The sequence below is a fragment of the Strix aluco genome, chromosome 19 (genome assembly GCF_031877795.1).
Source record: "Strix aluco isolate bStrAlu1 chromosome 19, bStrAlu1.hap1, whole genome shotgun sequence".
Taxonomy (NCBI): Eukaryota; Metazoa; Chordata; class Aves; order Strigiformes; family Strigidae; genus Strix; species Strix aluco.
This window is the reverse complement of record NC_133949.1, coordinates 13320248-13341074: the sequence shown is the minus strand read 5'-3', so window position 1 is coordinate 13341074 and position 20827 is coordinate 13320248. Positions and strand designations below refer to the sequence as shown.

The 20827-nt window shown below is 39.8% G+C and overlaps 2 protein-coding genes across 7 annotated transcripts in view; both read right to left on the bottom strand.

Annotated features, from left to right (window-relative positions):
• BRIP1 (BRCA1 interacting DNA helicase 1) overlaps positions 1-810 on the bottom strand; it is a 63481-nt gene extending 62671 nt beyond the window's left edge. Inside the window, exon 1 of one of the 2 annotated variants that reach the window (XM_074845286.1) lies at positions 763-810. The gene's annotated coding sequence lies outside the window, so the exon portion shown is untranslated. Of the gene's footprint in view, positions 1-134; positions 237-762 lie in introns of those variants that run through there. The other variant, XM_074845287.1, reaches the window with a different exon arrangement.
• Positions 811-1143: 333 nt separating this feature from the next.
• On the bottom strand, positions 1144-20820 carry INTS2 (integrator complex subunit 2). 5 transcript variants are annotated; one of them, XM_074844852.1, is made up of 24 exons: positions 20483-20820; positions 19917-20055; positions 19098-19200; positions 18752-18865; positions 17923-18053; positions 17654-17827; positions 16904-17130; positions 15973-16098; positions 15328-15399; positions 15119-15233; positions 14392-14460; positions 13811-13945; positions 13153-13329; positions 12335-12518; positions 11234-11338; positions 10617-10781; positions 10227-10428; positions 9562-9687; positions 7873-8062; positions 6689-6931; positions 5558-5665; positions 4082-4187; positions 3727-3903; positions 1144-2867 (listed from the first exon to the last, which is right to left on the bottom strand). In XM_074844852.1, exons 1-24 carry the CDS (start codon positions 20773-20775, stop codon positions 2698-2700), a joined length of 3651 nt encoding a protein of 1216 aa, XP_074700953.1. In that variant the 5' UTR covers positions 20776-20820; the 3' UTR covers positions 1144-2697. The 5 variants fall into 5 exon arrangements, with proteins under 5 accessions (XP_074700953.1, XP_074700957.1, XP_074700954.1 ...); XM_074844856.1 differs by having other exon boundaries at positions 6767-6931; XM_074844853.1 differs by having other exon boundaries at positions 12341-12518.
• Positions 20821-20827: the final 7 nt, after the last annotated feature.

Genomic DNA, 20827 nt, shown 5'->3' with positions numbered 1-20827 from the left:
CATAGATGGCTTTAAAAAAAAAACCCTATATTTTTTAAATGACAGGGTTTTTTTCTATAGGTTTTCAGCATCTACAAAAGAAAAGGAGCCATTTTAAATTGGCAGGTTCCCTGTGATAAATTATACTCACTAACCTGTGTCTTTCATCTGACTTTTAATGAGTAAACATATACATCAAAACCACACCAATGTATCGCATGATTCAGCTTCATCATCAACTTTCTCAAGAGAAGAAAGAAATCCTAGCGAAAAGAGAGCGCTAACATGAGTTTACCTCCTACCAAAAATGTAACCGCACCCTGTTAAAAGGTTTTTCCCCAACACATTCAGGGGGGTTCGCTTAAACGAGCACCACTTCGAATGGAGCTTTGCCCAAGGGAAAACAACCCCCCGTCGGGGCATGGGAAGGATTCAACACCGGCCCTTCGTCCCGGTCTGCCCCGCTCCGCCCGGGAGCGCCTCTGGGCGAACCGGGGCCGCTCCCCAGAGCAACCCCGACGCCACCTTGGCCCTACTCTCGCTTCAGACCCGGGGAAAATTTTTCTGCCTCTCTGGGGCCGAGGGAGCGCTGAGGCAGCCGCTGTCATTGCCCTGTGCGTGTCGCCCCGCCCCAGCCTACACGGAGGCACCTGGGCGCCGCCTCCATCTCCTCTAAGCGGTAGGAGCCCCCAGACCGCCACTTCCCGCCCGCCGCGCGCGCGCCCGCTCCCCTCACAGCCGCGCTCCGCGGAAGGCGACGAGCGGCGCCACGCGGTCACGCACCTGCGGCGCCAGCGGCCCTCTTCAGCGTCCGTCCTTCCCGCCTCCGCCCCGGCGCCAATCAGCTGACAGGAAGGGGCCCTCAGCCGCCAATCAGCAAATCGCAAACTGCGCTGCCCCCGCCTCCCACCTCTCCGCTATTAGAACCAATCACGGAGGGCCTTGTTAGTTTCCGGGTTGCGTGCGTTGCTAGGCAACCGCGTGTTTCCCGTAGGGGAATTGTATTGCAAAATAGTTTTAGGAAGTGGCTTTTAAATATTGCCTCGAACGAGAGGCCTCGGTCCTTCTGTTCCCATGTTCTGTGTGCCCCGGCGAGCTGCCCTCGGGTTACACTGGGCACGAATCCGGCAAACTTACCATCAAAACAAGCAACTCCCTTTGAAATTAAGTCATACGCTAGGGGTTTTTTATTTAAATACCACTATGGCATATAAAATGACACTTAGAACAGAAGAGAAAAAAAAAAATACATACATTTAGATTATTTACATACTTTACATCGAGATGACAAAAATATGCTTGGTAGCCAGCTGGTGTTATGGGCTGGTGACAGCACGCTGGGAATCCCAGAACGCAAACCCAAGTGTGTGTGGCAATTCCGTATCAGCCTTCCTAAACCACTGTCCAACATGGGCAGAAGACAAGCTGTGCAAGGTTTTCCCAAGGCCACAGTAAAGAATCAGACCATTAATTTCTGCAATATAAACTGGTTTTAACTGAAAAATATTTTACTTATTTAAGGACCCTGGATGCTGTCATTTAAGAAAAAAGTAAGTGCTAGATTGACAAGTGTAGCAATTCAGGTGTGTAGAAGCACTACGTTCACTTCTGGCACAACAGCCAAACGTTAATTTTCTTTCTCTGCCACAGAAGCATGTGCTGCCTCACGCAAGAGGTTGTGCAACCTTCAAGAAACTCCCAAATATTGCACCACACACACTCCCTTCTGCAATGCCACAGAACACAGCTGTCGAGGCTAAATCCTGCAGCTTTTGTGGAGGAACAACCAACCAACTTCATGCGTGAAGCACAAAGGATTCAGTCTTCTTGTCCACTGAGCTGCATGTAACCGCCTTGGCATGGCAGAAATCTGTCATTCCTTCTTCCATTATAGGCAAATTTAGCTTCACAGTCACCCTCAACACTAACTTCTTTTTTTAAGCTTATCCTGATGACAACTTAAGATACCTTTGCACTTATTTCCTGAAGCCTTTCTCATCTCTTTTAAACTAAGTAATGTTAAAAAATACTAAACCATCCGAGCTGCATGAAAAATACATATTCTTTAAAAATCATTTACACAGCTCATTTTGTAGTATATTTTTTTTTAAAGAAACTTTTGATCAGTTTCAAACTTTTACAGAAGGCTGGTTGATCCTTAAATGAAGTTCCTGATCTCATGAACTGAAATTTTGACCAATAGTTTGAAAGACAAAAAAAGGTTAAAGCATTTTCTTAGCACTCAATGTGATGGTGCAAGTTACTTACACCACTTTTTCAAGTCTTCCTTGGAGTATTTTATTCCATCTTGCTCTGTAAGGCTCTGGAACCACAGTTCATTTAACTTAAGCAAAGCACTCCAATCCCAAATTTTTCTTACCCATCATTTTGCTCTTTGCTCAACAAATTAAGTACTCACTTTTCACAGTGTTAAAAACCCTTTTGGGTGTGTTGCTGTATCACTTCAGAAACTGAGCAAGCCTGAAAATCACGCTCAGTTTTACTGAAACTACTTACTGGCCCAAACAGCCTCAAAAGCTTTCACTGGAAGCATCGTAAACCTCTTTAAAGAATTCTTTTCAGCCATAACTGAATTGAATGAATGAAGAACATGGACCTCTTGTGCTCCAGTTCCTCAGTCCACTTTCGCAGCTTTCTCCAAATTCAGGCACCACAGACCGTGGGACTAGCTACAGTAAAATTTCATTTGCGTTCTTCCTAAACTCCACTTACACTCATGTTAATTATTTCAATGATAGTATTTTCAACACACTGGCATAACCGAACATCAGGGTCCATGCTTGCAATGTCCCTTGAATAACTTTTGTTAGATGAATCTTTACAAAGTCCTGACACTTCATGTGGTTTGTCCTTTAGCTGCTGGAGACCTAGAAAAATAAGTAGAAGAAGCAAAGTACATCTAAATAAATAATTATTTTTTTTTAAATGGTTATATTACATCCATAACACAAACATGTATGCTGTGAAATTACAAATTTAAGCCATCGCTATTTCATGCACCAGGCTTAACTCCACAGATTATTTCTAGAGAAACTACATTTCTTTTTCATTTCCTTATGTCTGAGTCCTTTGGGGTTTTTTATATTCCCTCTTACTTCTTTTAAAGTAAATATTCTAGCATCAGGGACCCTTGTATCGCATGAAGAGAGCATTTGTCTTTACACAAAAAGAAAAAAAGAGACAAAAACATGCTCAAGATCAGCTGATATACTTAAACGGTTCATCTGTGTTCACACAATCACTGTATCTTTATCCAACCATGCTACATCATGTGTAAGACTTCAGGTAGCTCGTTTGACTTTGCGTTTCCAACAGATTAGGAAAATTTGTATGGCCGTTATGCCTCAGCTGAGGGGTTGAAATGTCCTTGTGTTCTCAAAAGCCAATGGCCTTTGCTCACATCTTTAATCTTTAGACTACAATGGCAAACTATATGCACAACACTTGCATGCAGGGATCCATCTTAAAACGATACAAGGCAGGGAAATAAAACAGAAGGCAGGCAGTACAAAGGTTAATAAAAGGAGTACTTTCAGCCCCTTCAGCCTCTAAACTCTCTCCTCCAAACCAGTAAATCCACCTATCCTCCTATTCCTTCTATATTTACAAGACAACAGCAGTAAACTTCATACTGCATTCCAACTACACCCAAACTTTTGAAACAGTCACATAATTTCCTCCCTGGGACCATGACATTACTTTTGAAATACAAGGTATTTTACTTACGTGTGATAATTGGATCGAAGTCTCTTGTCTGTGTAGCAACATCAGAGGCACAAACTTGTCCTATTTGTATCAGCAGAGACATAATGTCCTCATATAAAGGAGGAAAGGCTTGGCAGAACGACACCAAACAAGGCAGAGTTGGCATAAAAAAAGCGTAGCGCTTCGACTGGGTTAAAACTATCAAAGAAAAGGAAACGGTTAAATAAAAAGGAATTATTATAAAAATCCAGTCAAAAATCGTTGTTACTTTTACAATTATAATTAACATAGTGGCATTTAGACAACACTGCACTCAACCTAGACAAATAATTCTAATTTACACAATAATGTATCTAGGGGTTGGTGGAGTGCTTACCCGTGAGTAGGGTTCCCATCACATTGATAGCTAAACGAGCCACGCTGAGAGATTTTGGTAGTGCATACTGGATACACAAAAATGAAAGTAACTGGATGGCAAATATCTGTTAAGTAGGTGAAAGGCAAAAGAGAAACAAGCCATAAAGTTACAGACTGCTTTGAACTTTCTATCCAAAGCTCTTCACATATGAGCTAGTAAATATTCTCTATTTTACCAATGAGGAAATTAAAGACAGAGAAGCCTTAATAATAGTTATTCTAATTTTTTTCTGTTGACATTAAGAAAAAAACCTCACACATACTTAACACAAATCAAAGTACCAGCATTAGTGTTTCAGAATTTCCCCCCCCCAGACACAATTTGTTCTGACATTAACGATGAACAACAAAGCAACACATAATTTACAATATAACCCTGGTAACAGCTGTTTAAGGTCTGATGTGTTCTAGTTTTAACTTTAGTTGAGTCTCCTCTCATCAGCAGTAATTTAATATTTGAGAAGGGATTAAATAAGAGCAACTACAAAGTTGGCTTGATATAGAAAACAAAAGAATCTTTAGCCCAACAAATTTCAGTTACCTACAACTAGCCCAATATGTAATCTCCCCTTGTCACAGTATACTAAATCAGGGTCTACAAATTGCTTTAGAAAGTAATAATAAACGATTAATTGACATTGTTTTTCATAATCATCGTGAGAAGACCTTCAAAAATATCAGTGAAACATTTCAAAATCAAACTCCTGACTCCCTCTTTGCTGAGCTTGCAGCGAGGAAAAACCACCACTTTCAGACTGAAACAGCAGAACTCTGAGGAAAGCCGTGCGTGTCATTCGAGCAGTTAGACCAGGGAAAGAATCGGTAAGACAACTGGCGAAGGAGAAATTTAAATTGATTTAGAAATATATGCCTTATAGGCTTGTCCCAAGCCTTCTTCAAGAAACAGTAGTAATACTCCCTCGAAAAAGACTTAGTAGTCAAGCTTTTCATGAGAATGAATAAAATTTTGATCTTACGGCTGCTTCATCTGTTCTACAGAATTATCTTTGCAAAAAAGGTTTTCAGAATTTAAATCTTCATAGAAGTTCCTGAAGCTATAAAGTATCCTGCAGATAAAAACTTAAGCAGTCAAAACTTTTGCCAACTGATTTAAACTCAACAAAAACAATGAATTAAAGTCATTGCTGAAAAAGTGTTTTTATTCATGTTCTTGAAGGCAATATTGGAACTCATGAGTACTTCCTGAACAAGTGTACAGAGATATGTGAGAGGAGCTGTCACAATCCCTATCTGAAGGGGATTTAAAGGCCAGGACTTTAATTTAAGGTAAAAGTGCCTCAGATACTATCTTAATATCCTACGCAAGTTAGAACAGGGACTTTTTTTAGTGATGCTTTTGTTTTCTCCCCTTAACCAATACTTCATCAGGGTTAACTACTCACAGTGATTCTCAAACTAGATGACTGTACAGTACCTGTTTTTCAAGTTCAGGCTGGGCAATGAGCTCCGGTATAAAATCCAGACAGATGTGCATTGATGGAATCCCCGCCACTGTCAGTGCCAGAAGCTCACATGGATAACCCTGTGTGATTAAGAAAACAGATATGTCAAAGGTGTTTTAAAAATTCTGCTTCAATTAAGATTTAAAAATAGATTTGCGTTAATGCTTTTTTCAAAACTAATATACTTGCAAATCTCTTTTGTTCAGAATTATAAGCAACAGACCTGTATCCCAAGGCAACAACAAGGCAGGCTGGGTGACAAACCCAGGGTGTGAATCAGTTCTTTATCCTCAATACTCAACGTATTCTTTGCATACACCCGCCCCCCTCTGCTCCTTAAACTGAACCAGGCTGCAGTGACCCTTCCTTTCTCTGTCTTTCCGCTGTGTTCCAAACTTCACCATAGGCCCCAACTTGCTTAATTCACAACTGCACCATTATGACTTTTTTAGCACTTAATCAGTTCCAGGTCAAGGCAAATTAACTCCTTTTGAAGAGACTGCCATCTGGCAATGAGCAATTTAACACGCACTAAAGCCACATTTATATTAAAAAATGTACTAATCTTTCCCCTCTTCTTTTTTTGAAGGTGTACAGCTGCTTTGGCAGGGGCAACCTTTCTCCTTCCACTCTAAAGAGATAATCTGTGCCTTAACAAAAAGGAAAGATAAGAAGATGTTTACATTTGAAGCCAAATCACAGTTTTGAATAATGGGTAAATAAATTTAAAAACATGGCCAGAAAAAAGTAACTCACGAAAGATGTGGAACAAGTAATTATAAGATGATTAGGCCAGTTTTCCCTGGCCTAGAATGGACAAACTGTTTCGGTATAAAAAAGGGCAGAGGCACAAACAAAGCATGTGTTTAATGATGAGGAACAGGCATAGTTTAGGTGCTCCCTTCTCAGCTACAGCACAGAGTTCAGGCACTGAAATATGGAGGAAATGTAGGTACTACAATTTGGCGAGATGGGAAGCAGAAAAGTGGGCCATTACAACTTCTCAGGAACACAACAACAGCGTTCAACATCCTTTGACCACTTCATTTGGCTCTTTCTTAACCAGAGGAACCATGAAAGAACTAAAACAGTGCAAAGCAGACCTGGAAATGAACTAGTTTGACTATGTTGGGATCAGCTATATACATCTGATGCAGTAGACAGCAGATCAGACACTGGACCTCTCGAAGATTACACAGCAAGCTATCTTCTTCTTCTAGTTCAGGACTCTTAGGGCCTGTGGTATTATGAACACTCTTCAGCAAACTGTGGGTATTACTGCTCTGGGTTTTCTCTTCTTCTGTAGGTAAGCAGATCTCTAGAAGAATCTGCACAGCAGCACTGTCCTGTGAAGAAAATAAGCAACAGAATAGGGTAAAAAACCCCAATGAAATCAAAGAAATCAAAGTAATGACAATTTAAGAAATGGAAGACTGTAAGGTGGCTAGAATTTCTAGCTATAGGGTTTTTTTATAGAGAATAAAATCAACTCCGTTCAAGACACACAAATTCTGTAGAACATGAATAAAAAAGCCCCAACACTTTATCTGAATCAAGACTCAAAGAAAAAAAGCTTAAATCCAACAGAAGATCATAATCACAGATCAAAAGAGTAAATTCAGCAGAATCCTGTATTGTTTCAAAATAAATATCCAAAGGTCCCTTAAAGCATCGAGATCAAACAAAATATGCACATGGTCATGTAATTCACGTATTCAAGGGAGACTACACTACTCATTTAAATATAAAACCCCCTATTAACTCCAAAATCATGTTGTAATAGGGCTGATGTATGTGACATTCTTCTAGACAGAGGTAATAAGAGACTGTCTGCAAAAAAGGATTACTCAAGAATTCCCATAATGTCAAAACTAAGTAAGTTAACCATTCTTCAGCCTCACACTTTACAATACTGGCTGCTTCTCTTAAATAACACAGTTCAAATGATCATGCATAGGTCTGTCACATTTATTCATGTTTTACTGCTCCAAAACTAAGTACAGAAAGAGCCTCTGGATAACACAAACAATGAGGCAAAAGGGCTGGTAAGCAAAACTCTTCTGTTCTACCAGAAAAAAACACTATCAGAGCAGTTAACCAACACAATGCGTCAGACTAGAAAACAGAAGACTGAAAATACTTAACAAGAGGCTGTTTTCTTTTTCATGGTAACGTAAGTCGGTAAAAAAAGAAGTTAAAACATCTCCTTTTTAATTTCCTGTTTCTGTATTTCTGTTTTATCACTGTCTTTCCTCACATCACTTAATACCCATTTCTTCCCCCTTACCTGAGCAGCAAGCAACGCATTTTTTAATTCTTCCCTTGTGACTTCTGGGGCCTCTGGACCCATTGTGTTGTTTTGGGATGGCCTAATGTCCTGCTCTGCCGTTTCTTTTAGGTGAGAATTGAGGTAAGCTTTTGAAGCAAGAAGATAGCCGTTCAACATGTGCAAAGTTATATCCATCAGAGGAGGACTCCTGATATGGGAAGACATGATAAAATAAAGGCATTTCAGTAGGCAGAACAGTAAGACAGCAGTAATATGAACAAAGTAAAAGCACTCCTCAAAGGTTCCTTTGGTTGTAGTCTGGTTCATACTAAAGGTGTTTTCCCTCACACGGCAAAATACTACAGGTCACAATCCCTTCTGCTGCCCTGCCATTCAGTCCTACTTCTCCCATGCACACACATGTATGCAGACACTACAAAACCAAGGAACTGCAGAAGAGACTAATTTCTGATCAAGAGAGGAAACCCAAAAAGTGTTGGCTGTACATGAAGTAAGGAGAAAATAATTATCTGAATGATGGGGAGAAACAAGGCAGACAAGCTCTGAACTGCTTCCACAACACTAAGATGGTAGTTTTCAAATCACATTGCATTATAAATCTCCCTAACAGTTTTAGAAACGTAGGAGTTTCAATTTGCATCCAGGGCTGAAGGGACATACATTTAAATATTTCACCTACGGGTTGGGGATTAAAGATGTCATCAATGGAAACTTGCTAAAAGGCAAGGGGGGACAGATGCATACAAATAAGAACACAAAGAACAAATCAAGTTGACTATTAGCCATTTATTATGAACAAAAGGATAATAAAAAAGGGGAAAAATAAATCGCAGCTGACAGAAAACGTGAAAAAGAATACACAAGGAATAAAGCTGGGGGCTAAAGTACATTTAAAATTATTAACTATCTTTTTAGAATAACAGATGCAATTTTCTTCATTACTATGAAAAAGCAAAGTTATAATTTACAAATTCTGACTTCTTGTTTGCATTATTTCCTATTCTCCTTAAAAGCTGGTTTGTTGCTAGCGATTATGATCATTTTCACTACTTAAATTCTCAGCTTATTCTTCTGCATCAGAGCCATAAAGCAGTATTACACATCCTCCTCTGTCATCACTGACATCTAGAGGAACTAATTTCTAAGTACTACTAAAAGATTTTCTTGGGAAATTAAGCAAATCTTTGTCATATCCATCAAGCACCCACTGGCAGAAATTGTTACGCAGAAAGATGGAATACCTACAGGCCCATGAGGGATGGCAAAAGACAGCATGCAGTGAAGGGTGTTACAGCTACAACCTCAACCACCACCACCACCATGTGGCAGCAGCCATTTTAAGCACGCTGCTGCAGCCTCTACTTAGAACAAATTCATACACGCAAATCTAAAATGGATGACTTATGTACAAATCCCAGTTTCCGAAACAGAACTGGGTGTGAAGTTGTCCAACAAGACACTCAGCTGGCCAGTATGACATGCTGAAACAGCACGCACAGCTGGCTCAGTCCTCAGACCAAGAAGCTTAATACAAAAAAGATGGAACTTACAAGCTCTTATGATTAGTTTGAAAATATGTTCTGAAGTACTGAAAGCTTTTAGAAGTTTTCTGAGACACCTTTACGTTTAGCATATATCAATGTAAGTACCACAGAACACAAAACACTAAAGCAGGGAGATGCTTACCTATGAACTCTCTGATCGCATCTTAGTACAATCAAAGGATCAATCATCAGGTCGTTCTGAGTGTATTTCTGCTGTCGGACTATTTTTACTGAAGGCTGTAGAGCATTAACAGTCATCACCCACAACCTAAAATGAGATTATTTTTTATTATTTTTTAATAGATAGTCTGTATGAGAAAAGGGACCACATAGGCATCTGGACGCTCACTTATCTCAGCTGTATTTTTCTAAGCCTATCAAGGCGCAAACCCCCCATATTTCATTTGCAGCCCTTGAAGTTAACCACAATAGTTAACTTACATTCACCAGAATTACAGCAACCAAACTGTTTTCACTGCAATAGAGCATCCACTTCCTCAGAAAAGGCATGGTCTTACTGAAGCAATTTTGTGTTTTGTCAGTGATTTGTCATGAACAACATACGCTATAAAACCTGAATTTTAAGCAAACTGGTGACTTCCTTTCCCCTGGGAATAACAAGTACCTTCTGTTTTAAATGCAAAGGTTAAAAATTTCAACAAAGCAAAAAGGAATGCAACTGCAACATATTCTATTCAGTTAACAACCTCCAGTTTCCCAGGCAAAGGCACCATGTCATTAGTTTTGAAAGAGAAAGCGGCATTCCACCTATCTGCAACAACAAATTAAACAGTATTCTGAGCCTACCTTCTTGGCATCACAGTGTTAAGAACCATCCAAAGTTTATTGACAGTCTGAAGAATCCTCCGAGGGACTCCAGCATTCAGCAAGCAATTCATATTCGATGTCAATACTTCTGCATATGGGATCAATTCACCAGCTGAGAGAAGTGTTAAATGTTCTAAGATCTGCATCAGCTGGGTATGATTTCCAGGCAGCATGGAAAATGCTATAAAATAAAGACAATGGGATCTTGGTAAAACTGGACTGCTGACATTTTTTCTGACTTGGCAGCAAAACATTTTCATTAGACAAATGCAGTATGATCAAATGAATTAAAGGGCTGCACACTTCCAAATCCACTCTATCCCAACCAATTTGGAAAGAACTCTGCTTACTTCACACGAAGTAATTTACCTTCCTGGAGCTGTTTGGGAGAGTGATTCTTCGCAATGTTTGTCAGAAGCATCCTCCTCAGTAAGGCATCAGTGCCTGTGATCTGTTCCTCACAGATCCAGTCTTCCACAATGCAGAGGTGTGGATAGTTAGTTGCAAGAAGGCGTAACAGTGCAGAATGCAAGCCTTTAGGGGTATTAAGAAAGTATGCATCTTAGATTTAAGCAGTTACATCTTTCGCCTGAACGTATTTGTGCCTATCATTTCAACAACAGACCTTAACTGAATCACCCCCAAGAAGTTCAGTGAGCTTGCATGTTCCTAGCCTGATATTCTAACTCCAACTGAAAGGAAAAGTTACCTTTTGGAAAGGTGGGAGGACCCTTTAGTAACTCTTAAACTCAGTCTGGAATAATTAGAAATCCTCCTGCAATTCCTACTCTGAAACCCACCCTAGCAAAGAACTGCCTTCCTCAAACTTTCACTATTACTCTTCAAACATATCTGTAATCTCACTAATTACTACTGCCAGATTTTAAAAGAAAGGAAGGCACACTACGAAACAGATGATAGCCACAGAGCTGGAAACACATTTAGCTTTCCTTCTTCATGCATTAGACTTTCACACACTGATATACCTCCCAGTTCCTGCTGCAGCCCTTGTGCCTGTCGGATGAGGTACTTGATGGGAATCTGATCCATTAATGCTGAAGAGTAAGACTTGGGTTTTTTCTGCATGGCAGCTATAAGGGAACAGGACAAGAAACCACGAATAACAAGTTACAGTTATAAAAAAATTATTTCCCCAACTGAATGAATACAGAAAATGTAAACCATTGTCTCTATGTTATCGAGGTAAAATAGAGAAAAACCCAAATAACACACCTCATTCCTATTAAAGTATTAAATTAAGCTCTTCAGGAAACCATTTCTGTAAACATTTCCATGTAAAGATTTTCCTGGCATTTAGATTTGTACACAAGATCTCCACAGTATCTTTGATAAATCCAACTGATTTTGAGATCATAGCTCAAATCTGCACTTTCTTTATTCAAGGTTTTTTATTTTTAAAGAAGACAGCAGTTGGTACAGGGAATTCAAACTGTTGGCACATACAACACCCTGTAGTGAGGTGGAAGTTATAAATGCAGGAAGAACTGTAATTGATTTTATTTCACTCTTTCTTGAATAGCATGAATAGCACTGATGAATGCTGAAGTTTTGCACCCTAAAAAGGGCAGGTAAAAGCACCCACCAGATATAAACACTGTGTTTTCACTGGAATTCAACTCTGTTAATAAACTACGTAACATTCTTCTAGAATTGATTTAAAGTCTCAGTTTCAAAGATGAAAAGGGATTATTCAGTACTGTCAACCATATAATTGCAAACCCAAAGAAATGTGTGTGCAAGTTTGATGACACATGAATAAATGAAGATCTGAAGTAATTAAGAAGTCTTTGTTAATTGTTGCTCTTTTTATTAGATGGTTATAAACATTTCTGGTAACTTTTTGGCTAGTTTAGACCTTTTTTCATCTGGAAAACAAATTACTCAACTACACCGTTTTAGCAGAAACTTCATCTCCTGAATTTCTACAGTGATGCTGTATTTATTACGACAATCTAAACTTTTTATGCTGTGCTTGAATCTGACAGCAACATGAATTCTGGTTATTGCAAGAATTCCTCTCTTTGCACCTAATTTTCAGGGAATCTGTCTTCCACTGATGCACTCACATGTACCTAGTGTCTTTGTGTTTGCCAGAAGTGCTTCTTCATACGACAGGACATAGTAGAGGACAAGCAATTGTGTTGTGATGCTGTACCGTTGAGTGAGACGAGTATTTTCTCCCTGTACATAAAACCACATACAAAGGTCATGTTGCATTCCTGATTCTTGAGAACAAAAATTTGGATTTACCTGCAAATACGAAGAAAAATAAGGCAGTAAGCCTTGTACAAAAATATCAAGCCATATGAGGTCCAAACTGAAAGCTGCAGGGGACCTTTTCTTTCTTTTTTTTTTTTTTTTAAATGAGCTTCGAACATAAAATGGATTTTTGGTATCTTGGGGCACTAATAAGGAGTAATCCCAGGATTCCAACGCAAGACAATGCTTGCCACTCATTCTACATGTGTCCAAGTGACTATTTTCATAATTCTATCAAAATGAAAATGCTTCTTTCAAAACCAGCTAGACTGCTTCAGTTAAACAGTATTTTTATCTAACAAGACCAAGTCAGTACAAAAAGTATACAAATCCTATGTAAACACCTCCACTTTTAAATCCATGAAGTGCTTTTCTTTGCATTTTTAACAGCGTGAGTTCCCAAGGAAAAGGGCAAAACAGGGACAAATAGCAATCTTCCTAAAAATCTGAGTAGCACTAACAAGATTCACTTCAAAATACATGACTATCACTACAGTAGGACGCAGTTTACTCTACAGGTATTAAAGACAAAAAGTGAGACAACTTACAGAATCTGTTTTGTATATATACAAAATACTAAACCACGTGTTTGCATTAAAGTACATGAAAGAAGCAAATTATTTACCCCAGAGAGTCCTTGAAAAACATTCAGTATCTCCTGTTCCGTGACAGGCTGATTTGTGGCCTCTGGGTTGGATTTAGATGCAGGAGTAAGGATAGAGTTAATGTAGACATCAATAAGAGGAAGCAACTGAGGATGGAGTGGAGTGGTCGTTTCACAGAGCTGCCGATAGATCCAGTCCTAGAAAAAAACATGCCATTACATCTTCAGTTTCAGAGCTGAGGGCAACTTTTCTTGTCTGCAAGCACATCCCCTTTTAACTGGTTACAAAAAAAAAAGGAACTGATGAGGCTTTGACTTTGGAAAGTGTAATACCAGTTTGGAGTTGGGCCTGGTCATAAACTGTGTATCCTGGACCCTGCTCTGTATAGACCCACCAATAAAACTTGTCCTGGCTGGAAATATCATTCCAACTACCATTTTATTAAGCTCAAACAGGGGGAGAGAGAGAACTTGCTCATTATTTTTAACTTCACTAAATTGTGGGTTTTGGATTACAGAGCTAAAACTGAGTACCCTAACTTAATACACAGTTCCTTCTTAAATCACATGGTTAGGCTATAAGATTCATCAAGAATTCTGTTCCTAAACAAAAAAAAAACAGCCTGCAAAACCTAGTCAACATTCAAAATGATGAACAGAAATAAAATGAAGGTCATACCTTAATGGATACTTTGTGCTTGGTGAATGATCGACTTTTTAAAAGCTGGTAAATGCAGTGAATAGGTAAAAACCCAGTAATGTTGGCACTGAGATTGCCTGTAACAGGCACGCGAACTGCGTGGGCCGTAACAACCTAAAGGAAAGTTATCATTAACAAGAAAAATACCACAAATATTCAACTTATCACAATGCATAAGCACAAGGTGACAAAGTCGCACAAGCTACATTCTTTCTGGCAGTTATTTGGTTTTGTTTGGATGGAAGCTGAAGAACATTTTTATGTAGTTTGATACAGTATGTGTGAAACTGTAGCACACGTATGTTTGTGAAGATTTCTTGCTACTGCAGAAAATAATTTCATACTGGACAATTTTTCTCCTTTGCTTCCCCATTATTTAACAAAGTCAAGTGCTCAAAAAGCATAATCAGAGCAGAGTACAAAAAGAAAGAGTCAAGGCTCTTCAGTATCAGCAGGGCTTGAATTCTTGTAGGTCAAACTGAAGCAATTACAGAAGAAAAGAGAAAGAAAAAAAAAAAAAAAAAAGGAGGAAAAAACCCCCAAACCTAGGCTTAAAATACCTGCTCGGTGAAAATCTCCTGTGTGAAGATTGTCTTCATTCTGCTGAGTGAGCTGGGTTTAATAACAATCTGAAACAAAGAACAAAGTACTTTTAATTTTAAGTTCTAGCTTTCTTATTCAAAGTACTGCAAATTTATTTTATAAACTGTTAATTTTTAGCCTTTTTAAACTTGTCTTCACTGGGATACCAGGAAAACATTCACATCTATACTTCAAATGTAAAACAAAAATATTTTCAAATGTCACGAGTTCATCGCTCTATGTCTTCCTTATCCTACAAACTACCTACTTAGCTTTTACATTTGATGAGATACTGTTTTGTGATAGTAAACTGAAGACAAGTCTCCCTCAGTAATTTTCAGAAATTAATTATTACATATATAGATATTTCTTTCAACTATTTAAAAGAAAAACTTTGCAGCTCAGTTTGGAAAGTACTTCAATTAGTCTTCTAAAAAAGTTCATTTCTTGAAAATAATAATTTCAACAATTCAGCACTTGTTGAAGATACTTTTATCATAACGTATCAAGAGGTATGCAAAGTTTAATGTTTTTCTAGAGGAACTAATTTAGTTAGCTATCCCTTTTTTCACTTTATGTTTGCTTTAAGTATATTGGCAAAACCAAAGTTCTTGACATCAAAACTGAAGTAAATACAAGAACATAAATACAGAGTAAAAAGTTAATTTTAACAGAGGAATGCATGTGCTAGAAATTGGGATTTACCTTCATTCCCAAGGTGGAGCAGACCAAATCAATGATAGCACTGAGCTGATTACTATGGAAATACATGGCCACCAAGAGAAGCATCTCTCCAAAAGAAGCAGACACACCAGAAATGCTAACGATAACAAAAGGAAGAGTTAATTTCCAATTGGACATGAGTAAATGCGAGATTACTGGAATCATTAAAAACAAAAGAAGCCTGCTCTCACCTTTCAAAGTAAGCTTCTTCCTTTATCATCCAACTAAGCCACATTACCATGAGTTGCTCCTGTTCTGGGGTGCTGCACAAAGAAAATCCATAAAAGAGCCTTTTCCCAGGAAGTACTGCTAGTTTTACTAATGATTTCTAGCAGAAAAACCAGTATTTTAAAATCTTACACCAGGAGACTTATTGTCACTTTCGCCTTCGCATCAAACAGCTGATAAGCACCAATATTTAGCACGAACTTCAGTCCAACTGTTAGGCAATTTCCTGTCTTGAACCACACAGCAGAAAGCTACACCCATTAAACACCTATACGGCTACTCTTTTGAACAGGGTCTCTAAAGAATTTAGCCATAAAGATGTTCAATGGAAAAGTGAACTAGTAAGGCCAACTTTAACCCTCAAAACCCATTCCAAACTAAGCTAATGCCGATGCTCCCCTCTCAGAAGATTTGCTATAAACAAGAGGGACAGCAGAGTGGAATTATCAATTTACTCACCATAGTGCGAGACAAATTCCTTCAACCAACATATGGAGATTTGTGTAGAGAATTAGGAAAGAAAAACTGTGCAGCTCAAGGGAGGTCATTGCCTTAATGGTGCTAAAACAGTAACGTCTTTACAAAGCTCCTCCTTTATTGAGAGGTACCTGACAAGAGTGGAGAAGGCCAGAAGCATACAAAAGGAAAGAGATACAAAGCGAACACCAGCTGGAGTTGCGGGAGGCCGGCTGGTCATCAGCTGCAGTAGCTGCTCAGCTTCTTCATCAGTTGGCCTAAACAGGACAGGAACAGAACAAAACCCACGCTGTTCATTTAAAAGTGAAGAGATTTTTAATCTCGTCACAATGGTTAAAGTTTAAATTTTCCCTGTTATTTAACCTGTTTATCAAGTTGCCATCAATAAATGAGCAACAAGATTAACCGGTAATTCTCTTTGAACTTAAAAGACATAAAAAATCTCTGTTCAGAGATAACAACCATGAGAAAACTTCCCCAGGATACAACCTTGCCTGTTAGTACAAAATACCCAGATTAAAACTAACAATGCATGAAGATGCTACATTAGCATTCTCTAAAGGAGAGCAACAGAAATTCTAAATTCATGTCACGTATGTCACTAGAGCTTTCACCTGCTTTCTCTTCTACACACTGCTCCAACCACCTAGGCCTAGACTTCTTTTAACAAGTCAGTAGAATTGATTTTGCAGCATTAAAGAAAGCACCACACTTCTTGCATTATTTCAGATTTTAAAAAATCAGCAAAGTTGATAAACAGATCTTTACCATTAGAATGGATAAACTTTTCTGCTGAGAATAGTATCAAAAACCATACTGTCTCCTCAGCACTACATAATATTTGCTTTCTACACTATAAAGATAAGAAACTTCCATCAACGGGCAACTCAGCACGTGAGAAGGGTCTCCCCTAGTACTGAAGTTGGCAAGTCCTGCCAACACTGTTCCAAGGACTCAATGGCACTAAGAGACAGCTCATGTTAAAAGTGCCCAGAGCTCTCAAGCTCTCTTTAAATGGACAGACAATGAATAAAAAACACAGAGAATTAAAACATTCATTACTTCAGCCCAGCAATTCCCATCAAAGCGCAATAGAGACGTAACAATGCGCTGGCTTTCACGACATGCTCTTCCTTCAGCCCTGAATACACGGACACATTTGGCTCCATATCAACATCTGCTTCTTCAACAATGTGTGTGCTGCGAACCGTGGGAAGGATTCCCATGAGCTCCAGGAGCAGCTGCCTCCTCATTTGCCAAAGCACAGAGCTGATATTATCTCTCTTTCTCTGTGTAAGCAGTTAAAAGATGAGAACAACAATGTAATATTCATCCCATCAAACAATGTATTACATAAGAGCTTCCAGAACGATGAAGTCAAGGAAAAAAAAGAAGGGGGGGAGAGGAAATCTTTTAAATTACAATTTGCAGTACCAGGGCAACAGGCAACACGTGATCATATTACAACAGCTTGTTACATTAAAACACAAGCTTTAACTAACTGAACTAAGCAAGTCAAGATGCAACTTCCTGTTGTGAACACTGAGGATAAATGTATTTGTCAGGTGAATGTTATGAACTTACAATTCCCTGGTTTCCAGGAAATCTCTCAGAGGAACAACCAAATAGCTGCCTTCAGGGACACTATTTATAGACCTGATAGTCCCGTAAAAAGAGGTTGTATTGTAAAGGTTGCTCCAAGACACGTAACAGGATTTATATGCGCTCAGATAGGGGCGCCCACATCCAGAAGAGTTACAGCAAACTTTAGGAATATTTTTTTAAAAGCAGAATATTCAAAGACTTTCATACCTGTTGGCCATTTCGGATAAAAGTTCCAAACCAAGTTCGAACCTTTGCGTTTGTTCCAAGTAGCAAACCACTCACAAAGCACACCAGGTCACTCACTCCATCATCTGAAGATTCGTTTTTGGTGTGATCCAAGGTCAAAGCCACACCAAGACCTGGTAGATGACACTCTTCCACCTAGATAAAATGCTTAGGCTCAATCATTGTTGTTTTTAAAGCTCCTATAAGGATCAAGATTCTGATTCTCATGACAGACTAATGACAAGCCTTACCACCATGCCTCGGACCCTTAGAGCTTGGGAAGGGTTCATTTTACACAGGTGGCGAAGTGCTTCTGTTCTGCGACGGCCTCCAGCACTTTCCTCATCCTGCCGCTCACCGTTCTTAATCAAACCTCTACAGACTAAATATCCAACAGGAGCTGTAAGTAAATCTGGCCTTTCCAGCAGAAAGCCACGTAAACACAAACAAAGAAAGCCAAGCCATTCTGTTCAGCTCACTACGATTTATTAACTGGGCCACACAAACCTTGTCTGGGTGAGAACGCATGATCTGCACCATATAAACAGAATAAGAAAATGGTCTTTTTCCTCAGAGAAATTACAGGGTCATTACAGATTTACGTGTCATATAATTGCTACTCACACTCTATCTAATGTACCCTGTGCATCTGGCAGCCATGGAGACTGAAATCTCACTGCGAGGTAAGGGATGCCAAACAGGCACCCTCAGTACAAATTTTTCACCTCATAATATGGCTCAGACTAAGGGACAAGAATGATTAAGCAATGTTAGACCAGGTTCATAGTCCCGGTCTATTCACTGCCTGAGTCAGCCTTTGTAACGGGGACCTACAGCTGAAAACCTGCGACATGCACACAGAGTCTATAAGCAGGCTGCAAAAAAGGGACTCGACATGATGAGAGTGGGAGTCCATCACCATCTCTAGGTATAAATGCAGTCAAATTATATTTCGTACGTCAAACGCTCTCCAGTTCAAATATTTATGACACGCGGTTTAGCCCAGAATTAACTATAGTGCTAGAAATCATTTCAAACCTTTAGAAAAAGTAAGCTGGACAAGAAGAAACTGTAACTCACCCTCATTAAAGCTATCAGGAACATTGGCCACCAGAAGGCAGAGGAACCAGGCTCCATTTTTAACGTGCAAGAGAGCTTCAGCCACGTCAACTATCGGCAACAGTGATGGCAGCTCTGGATAAAAAAAGACTTTTAAGAGTCACAGTGTTTCTAGTAAAATCTTGCTTTTAATACACATTTAAATAACACGCTGAAATCAATGAATGGAAAATCAATCTGTGACCCGTCCCCTCTTTCAAAGAGCTAGACAGCCTTGATTAATCTTAAATCACTCAAAATGGCTCCATAAGTTATTTTTTTACATTTGTAAAAAGGTAGAAGACACTATAAATACACAATACTACACCTGCTTGCAAAATGCAGAGAACATCTGCTGCCTCCTCCAGATAAACAGGACTCTCGAAGAGCTCAGAAGATTTGAGAAAAAACTCACCATTGGATTCCAACACCTACAAGACATCATTCATCATCACTGAACAGGTTTTATGAAGCAATTTGCCTAATCGGTCTTTTATGGCTTTAAATTCAGCAGATTGTAACACATGAAAAACTGCCAAAAATGTACAGCTATGAACACAGAACAGGCAAGAAAAGTGTTTAGAATAAGAAATATTTACTAGTAGAAGTACTTTGGTACAGCTGGTATCGTTGCTTCTTTCCAGAAGAAAAATAGCTCACTGACAATTCTAAAACCACAGTAAGTTTACACAAGGAAAATAAAATGCTGGGGAGGGGCGAAGATGCAGGGTAAGAGAAATATGGTTCCTAATATCACACTGCAGTAGGAGTAAAGAACTGGATGGAAAAAAGTCATAATTTCTTTTTCAAATATGATTTCTGCACCAATGCATCACAAAATCACATTATGCTTGAGGACAGCATATAACAGAACATACAGAGTCTGTATCATATCAGCAAAGATCACCCTTGTTTGTTCTGAGGAAGAAATAATTCCTCTAGGAACCACCGTTCGTAAGGAGTTTAATCACAAACCACCATTCAATCAGACTGAGATTTAAAGTCTTGGTGAAGCAGGTAAGAGCTGGAGAAGAGTCCTCACGCACAACAGCAGCACCAGAAACAGAACCAGACAGCGTATCAACCTACCCAGAGTGCATTTCCACTGATGGAAAACTCGCAAGCGTCCAGATAGGGAGAAATTTACCTTATTCATAATTGCTAGTAATTCGCTAAGTACGAGACGAAGCCGACGAGGCGAATCGCTGTGTTCAAATTCCAGTGTCAGCCCATGCTGAAGCTGCGACACCAAGATGCTTTCTCCGCTACCTCCTCCAAGCTTGTGCCTAACAGACAATTAAAAACAACAGCTATTAAGTGTTTCTGCAAACGCAGAAATTTTATCAAAAGGCGGCAGTACTTCTATAGGGATTTCTTCTATCGTGCTAATGATCAGAAAAGACTTGTAACTGTAATACATAGTAAATCTAATTCAGTAGATTATCAAAATGTCACTCTCAGACTGGGCAGCTCCCCACAAGTGCATCGCGCACCCCCAGTCACCGGGCAGCACAGGGAGAAAGAGATCCCCAGCACAGACAACTAACTCCTGGATGTTGCTCTGTCAGAAATCGGGGTTTTCGTAAGAGACTATCAAGGGACATGAACACCAGCGGCCAGGTCAGCCCGGCACTCCAACAGCAGCAACAAAGTAAGCCCCTGGAAAAGCCCCACAGCGGTTTTCACCACAGAAGCCGCCGTTCTCTGCGTTACCGGAGCTGCTGCTCCTTGCTGGCATCCTGCTCTAGGGCGTGGAAGTCCACAGAGAGCAAGGCCACGATGGAGTTGACCGCCTCCACGCCCGAGAGGAGCCGCAGGATGAGTTTCTTGTCCTGGGCCCAGCTCTGGCTCTGGTCGGCGGGGGCGCAGAGGGCCATGCGCACCAGGCAGGGCAGCAGCAGCCGCAGCTCGGGGTCGCTGAGCGCGGCCAGCCGCACCACGTCCACCTTCTGCATGGCCTCGAAGGCGTACGGGCTGACGAACTGGAGGCCGGAGCACTCCGCCATGGCGGCCCCGTCTCACGGCGGCGGCTCCCCGCGCCCCCCCTCTTCCGGCGCC